At 44.1% G+C, this 7,495-nt stretch overlaps 1 protein-coding gene across 1 annotated transcript in view; it reads right to left on the minus strand.

The window, feature by feature from the left end:
* LOC128711586 (polycomb group protein Psc) overlaps positions 1 to 6,761 on the minus strand; it is a 28,755-nt gene extending 21,994 nt beyond the window's left edge. The window contains exons 1-2 of the mRNA XM_053806468.1: positions 6,404 to 6,761; positions 5,120 to 5,210 (exon numbers count right to left, since the gene is read on the minus strand). Coding sequence (XP_053662443.1) covers positions 5,120 to 5,210; positions 6,404 to 6,761 — 449 coding nt within the window. The remainder of the gene's footprint in view (positions 1 to 5,119; positions 5,211 to 6,403) is intronic.
* Positions 6,762 to 7,495: the final 734 nt, after the last annotated feature.

Here is a 7,495-nt window from a genome sequence, read left to right on the forward strand (position 1 = left end):
GCGGATGCGGTTTTTTTTGTTCGCATTTTATTGTTTTAAACGCAACAAAAAAAAAAACCCTAACCGAAAAATAATTTTCAACCCGTATTATAATGCTATAATATTTAAAGATTAATTCCAAAGGAACTTCCCAACCCCAAAAAAAGAACAACTTTCAATTGCATTTTAACAAGAGGTTAATAAATACAGTGGTTAAGTGTTCAAAACCAGCGCTAACGTCACCCAAGGGTATAATCTGATCTCGAATGCATTCCGGGTTGGGAAGAAGTGTAGCTTTTGCAGCATTGTGTGTGTGTAAATTAAATTTTTCGGTCAGATTAAAAATGACCTATTCAGAGGTTTTCTTCATACCTTAGAGTCCCGTTGGTCGTTGGCCGTATTTAATATGTTCTTTAACGTTATAATGTTAGCCGTAGCTAACTGGACGTAGTCAATAGGTATTAAGGAACGATATAGCAGCACGGGGTCTGGTTGGGATTTGATATCAGGTCTTGTTGAATGAACGACCAGCGCCACTACCACTGTACCACCGGACAAGCTCCCAGGTGACATGCAATATCTATATAAAAGCTAAGTACATTGGAACTCCTTTTAACTAGGTTTGTCATTATATGGATGTCGGATTAATCGTACTGCTATAGGACACAACAGTTGCAAAGGTTGTGTGACCACCATGCTGCTAAAAATCCTCCTAGTAACATAAATTTAACATTTTAATTATTTAGAACCAGGTTTCGAACTCTTGTGACTGACAGAACAGTAATGAACATTATTATTTTTTACAATTTTGTGTTAGTTTAAGTTTTTAATGAAAAAATTCAATGTGTTCAACTGGGTTGAAAGTGTTAAATAAAGATAACAATTAATTACATGAAATGCTAAAATATCACAACACTGAAATTCGTTCTCGAGCTTCAAATATTGCAAAAACAAAACTAGAGAGTGGAGTATATTTTGGGTAGGTTCTACGTAATATCTACGTTCTACTGAATCAACACTACAAGATGTACCTATTATTCGTGTTGTATGCTTAACCGACATGAACTGAGAGTTCGAAAGAGCACGAATAAACGGTGTTCCACTGCATCAAAATGGAAATAATTGTTATTTCCTTAAAACAAACCTCTAACATATACAATAACAAATAACTTAAAAGCTACAAAAAATGCTGTTATTTCCACCAAGCAATACATTGTAACTGTAACAAAGAACCAAAAAAAACCATCGAAAATATTTGCCGCATTAACACAAACCGGCAACCCGAACGCCCGAACGAAACTCGGACTGCATTTGGCTTACAACAACAAAAAACCAGACACCCAAATATATTCGTTCCCTTGACCAAACAATCTCCCAAAAACAACCAACCCCAACCCAATCCAGCCCAGCTTTCCTCCACTTGAACATCTTCCACACGGCAAATCTCCCGGCATGCGTTTGCATGGCCACAAGTTGGTGCAATACCGAAATGAAAATGAATTGTTCCGCACAACTGGAAAAACTCAAGTGCCAGCAGCACCAACAGCAGCAGCAGAAGCAGGCGTGAGCGGAATGAGGGCTTGTGCAGTGGTGTTATTAATTGCTGCATGCTTTACCATCGGTGTATGTATTTTGGCTGTCTGCAAAGCGACTCCTTCTGTTGTTTCGTTTCGTTTTGTAATTTAGAGAAGTTTAGAAATTTACGACACTAGTGTCAGTTAATCATAGCAACTTTGGTCATTTTGCTACTATTTTTGTGCACTTTTACCCAGCACTAGATGTGCTCAAATTGCAAACTGAACACTTTCCGAATTAAAAAATAAAACTTCGCAAGTTTTTAAAACAGTTTCAGCATTAATTCACCGTGCTGTTGGAGTACGCTTGGGTGCAGCGCACAGAAGAGACGCGAAACAAATATTCGGCAACAGTTAGCATCATACCAACATATAATAGCACATATTTGTGTGCACTCGCTTACAAAATAACCTTATCGATTACTACCCACCGCACCGTCAGAGTGTGGGTGCCCCATACAGAAAGGTGTCATAATTAAGCGCCCGCCAACAATACGGGAGGAGAGCGCGCGCACACGGATGAAAGGAGAAAGTGGAAAGCCTCAAGGGCAAAAGGGCTCATCATCGGAATGACATTCGCGCAGCACACAATGCATCGATCCTTCCGCCTGGCGCTGTCCGGACCACCACCCCCAACCCCACCCCCGTTTGCTTGGGAATGCTTTGACGGTCTTCTCATGACAGGCGGCAGTCGTCAATGTCGAACGACCCATCCACCCACCCAAAGCAGCACCCAATCGATGAAATGTTTGGCGACCCCGGGTGGATCGCACAGTATCGGGAATGTATGGAAATTATGATTCGGTATTTTTGTCCATGTTGCTCGTTTTCAACATCATCTGCTCCATTATTAATTCTTAATTAAGTGCTTAACTCTCACACTCCCGGGCCCAGATTTGGGTGCCCATTGTGCCGCTGCGCACAATGGGTTTAGATGGACAAAAAAATAACAACATTTATTTAAAATGTTTTATAAAGAAAGCGAAACTATTGTGTAAAAGCAATGTAATAATATAAAAGTTTGTATAAAACACATGTCACTTTAACTAACTTATCGAAAATGACAAAATTAAAGTAAACTTTTAAAAATAAAACACAAAAATACGTGCTGCTTCAAACCCTTATTATACCTCACAGTGCGTAATTCTGATTGGTAATGAACAAACAAGTTCAGCAAATGGGAAAAACCCGGGAAAATTGTTACCGGTTCGCTCAATTATGGTTCACAATTGTGTGGGGGGGGGGGGAGTGTGGGCTTTAAATTTAAATCGTATCGTGAAATTGTATTATTGTTTAATTCAATTGCCATTCACCAAACATGAGCGGTAAAACCAGTGCATGGTAGGAGAAAAGTATAATGAATCGAAAAATAGGGACAAAAAGAACAGGGTTGAACTTTTTTTTTTTAATATTACCCCCCTTTATTGATAAGAGAATACTTTCAGATTTCTGAATTTCTCAACGCAAATTATACCATTCAGGTTCTGCAAGCTCACAATCTGGCTCTTATCGATTTATTTGAAGTACTGCTTCTTTTTAAAACTTCTCACACTTCATGGCGAGCTGGAGGGATTAGGATTATGGAAGCAGCAACTAACACGAACGTCTTCATACATCCCAAAAGACGTCCCAGATTGAACGTAGCAGAGCACAGAGAAACGAGGCCCGTGCACCCAACGCCACATGTGCGCACACACGTACGTAGCCGTCACCCACATAAGGGGTCTCCATAAAACGCAACCTTCGACACGGGTCGTAAAGCCCACCGCTCCCCACCCGTACCCATCATTCCAGCCGGAGGACCCGGCCAACTCCAGCAAACGGGCGTGTAAAGCCATAAAAACTGTTCAAGAAGCTGGGAACGAAAAGAGTCGACAAAAATGTCACACGTTTCATGAGCGCGAACAGCAACACACTCAACGTGTTTGGGGGGTGGATGCACAGCTTCGATGGAGGGGTGGGGTTTGAGGGATGGAGTTAGTGAGAAAGTGAGGAGTAGTATTTCCTTTTGAAGTTTGCTGTCTACCATTCGAGAGGCGCTACACCACGACCGCCAAAAAGATGGGGAAAAATGGGAAAAGCAGCACGGTGGGAAAATGTCCCTAAGGATCCTGTCAGCACTTTTCCGAGCGTTGGAAAAGAAGCACGAAACAGTCAACAACAACTAAAGAAATAAAAAAAGAAACAACACGACAAAGCAGCGAAGGGAAGAGTGTAAGAAAAAGACGAGACAGCTGTAAAATCTTCCCGAAAAGTACAGCCCCGCGATACGCATAACACTGGCAAGAGCAGTTTCGGAATTCCGAGGTTTGTTTGTTTCGTTTGTTACACGCGGCTCGTGCACGATGCACCCATTTATTTACGCCGGGAAAGAAATCTTGCCCCGGAGAAACCCTAATATGGGGTTTTTGTTTTATGTTATGCACAGTTCTTGTGTTGCCCATAATGCCTGCAGTTAATGGTGACAAAAATAGGCGTCAAAGGATGACACGATTCCAACCGTAAAAACTGGTCGGCATTTAAAAGAAAATGGATTCGATCGAAGAAAAGCTTAAACCACATGTTCAACCATCTGACAGCTGATGAGTCACCATGGTAACGTGCAACAGCTGTCACTTGGAAAACAATGCAATGCAGACAGAAAACCACGGCTGAGCGATCGCAGGTTCTAAACCTTTGCTTGGTATTGATGAGAGTAGTGAGGGGTTGAATGCATGTTTTACCGGAGTCGGATGAGTTTAAATCCGAGATGTTCTGGAACTGAGTCTGGATTAACTACTAACATTTAGACAGTAGGGAGGACAACAAAGAGGGGATGGGGGGGGGGGGGGGGGGGTGTTCAAACGGCTGAGGAAGGGGAGATTCGATTCCGGATTCGAATCCAGACTAGACTCCAGATACGACTCGAGATACAATTGGAGATTCGACTCCAGATTAGACTCCGGAATAAACTCCAGCTATTAATACGTATTCAGCTTCTAATTTTACTACGGGAACAATTATGGTTTCTCTTTTAGAATGACTCAAGGTCTCAATTCAAAACCAGATTCAATGCTGGATTAGCCCTGAGACTGTGAGATTAGATTTTCGCTTGTTTTTGAAGTCGAATCCAGTCTTTCATGCTCGAATTCGTAGCAGAATTGTTAACTCACCACGAATTCCCCCCTCAACACTGCATTCGATTGTCATTAATTCCGAAATAGGCTAATATAAATTAGAATTAAATTAAAGCACCCAAATAACAATTGATTGATACAGATTATTTACGCTCGCTGCAAATCAGCATCCAGTCACCAGCTTCCTCATCATCAGCATCATAATTTTCATCATTATGCTTTTGTCCACAGCCGAAATGAAATGTTCAAATTTAATCAGCGCGAAATGCGTACGTGCCTGGCTGTACGCCGTCATCGATTTTCATAACATATCACCAGAACACCACCCTATTGCTCCACGGGCTAAACAATAGAAGCAGCATTTTGTGGAGCACATTGGTTGGTGAACATTAGTTAGCCAAACCGGTTCGAAAAACATAGGAAAAACCGTTTGTTGTCGTGCATACTCACTTGATATTGGGCTTCGCTTTGTTGATCATCATTTCGCACTGTGGGCAGTACTGTTCCGTGCGCAAATGTTTCATAATGCAGCTGTGGCAAACTGTACGGCCGCGGCGTTCATCCGTCCAGACGGGGGAAGCGGTTATGGCAAATGTTCCAGAGGGAAGAAAACAGAAAGAGAGAAAAAATAAACATTTGATTAGTATGGACCGGGTGGACAGCAGGATTGTGAGCTTGTAAACATTAATAACGCGAGTTTAATTAGCTAGTTGCCGTTTGCTGCACGCAACACACACGGCGGGCTCATTCTTTCCGGCACGGGCTTCACATTTGCAACGTTGTTCGACGAGCCCTCGCTCAATGGTAATTCTACGAGCTGTGGTTGTTCTACGAGCTCCCGCTCAGTGGTTATTCTGCGTCATAGTAATTAGACTAAGAGTCTCAAAATTCTCACACCACACACTGGCACGTCACGACGCACCGTTCGCGCCGTGTGAGAAGAGGTAGGTATCTTCGTAATGCTCATCATCGTCATACGCTAACCAGCTGTTATCCGAAAAATGTGTCATCTAGTAGATAAATAGTGCCGAAGAGAAGCAGGCGGTGTCATTGTTGAACATCATCGCAGAGCACTCTACCAAGCCCGTGGAACGCGATGCGCGGTTAGGTTTGACGATTTTGGACGACCATCCAGTAAACCAATCGAGTTATGGGCGAGGACTCGCGCTGGCACTAAATGATAGCGCGTACTCTCTACGAAATGAAAAGTGTTTTAGTTTAGTGGTCGCAGCTCTGTCATTCACTTCCGCCGAGCCACCACTGTGTTTCGTTCCATAACCATCGCCCGCTTCAGGTTGTGTTGTACGTGCATTCCAGTTCTTTGTTGCGACGACGAGCTGTATAAATATGAGGCGTAAGTATGGGTGGGATATTTTTCCAAGCGTAATATGCTACTCGCGTTCCCCCAGCTATGGTATTTTTGTGATATGCACCGTCGACAAAACGCCGAGCTTCGATATTGCTCTTGTCCCGGGGATATTGTAAACAAACGCGCTCTAACTGTCAGCATGACAGTTGCCGGTTTGTTCCATCGCGCCTACTTTGTCCGTGTGTGTTGGTGTGCGTTATACTCGTACGCGCTCTTCCGTCGAAACGCGCGCGCGAGTTGTGTGTGCAATGTGTGTGTTTGTTTATTACTCGCGCGCAAATCAAATCGCACTCAAGCGTGTCTAATTGGGAAGGTTTTCGCGTATGCAGGTAAACAACAACAAGCATGGACAACGATTTACTTACAGGAATGCAAACACTCGACGATCGTGGTTGCATCGATCAAGTAGCCCTTGCAAAGGTTACACGTGATGCAGGGATAGACGGAACCGAGCGTAACCCGGCTCGGTCGATACGGTGACAGCGGCCCAGCACTGCCAAACATTGCCGCCGTTGCGCCCGTGACGTCATCGCCCGGGCCCACCGTCGTCGTCGTTGTCGTGGAGATGCTGATTGGCGTTGTCGTAACGGTGGTGGTAGTGGTGTCGGTCACCGACGGCGGTGACACGGAAACCTTCAGCGGTGTTCCTTCGCTGGCCATTTCCGTGCTTGTGGACAGTGCGTCGCCCGACAGGACGTCACTGTTTGGCTGCAGCAGAACCATTTGACGAGGTGTGTTGGAGGGGTGGGGAAGGTAAGGTAAATCCTCGCCACACACACACGCGCTATGGGTGAGTGTTGGGATGGGGGATGATATTGCTTTTTAATCCTTTCGAAATTGACAACGCGCTCCGATGGCCACCTTCGCAGGCAGCATGTTGACAGTAGGGTTGGGAGTGGGAGCCTCTTTTCCGCTTAATCCAAAACTTGGGACCGGGGTTTCACTCGGATGTAGACTTCCCACTCGCTTACACACGCACAGTTTGCCCTCGTTTTTTTTCTTTTGCTTTACTCTTTTACAACAAAGTAAAATAGGCAAGCTTATATCTCACTTCTTCTCACTTCTCACCGGCTCACACTAGTGCACTCACAACCGCCTCTCACTACGGAGCTACGAATTGCAGCAATTTCGTTTCCTTTTCTTCTCGCTTTTGTGCCACACGAACCCCCCCTTTTATGTTAGCACTTTTCTTTGAACGCCAACACTTTCCAATTCCACCCCGCTTGCACAGCCACACAATGCTGGCGCGTACGGTTATTATTTTTACTTCTTGCTAACCCAACTCAACATGCGCAGCCACACACACACACACACACACACACACAACTTCTTTTTTTCTCTTGTACGAGAACAATACACTCCTTTGTTTTCTTTCTCTTTTGTTGTATTTACACTTCCCTTCTGCCACTACTTTCGGCGCTTCTTACTGCAGGCAACATTTCTTCATTTGGATGCAA

Source organism: Anopheles marshallii, chromosome 3, assembly GCF_943734725.1.
Source record: "Anopheles marshallii chromosome 3, idAnoMarsDA_429_01, whole genome shotgun sequence".
In the NCBI taxonomy this organism is placed as follows: domain Eukaryota; kingdom Metazoa; phylum Arthropoda; class Insecta; order Diptera; family Culicidae; genus Anopheles; species Anopheles marshallii.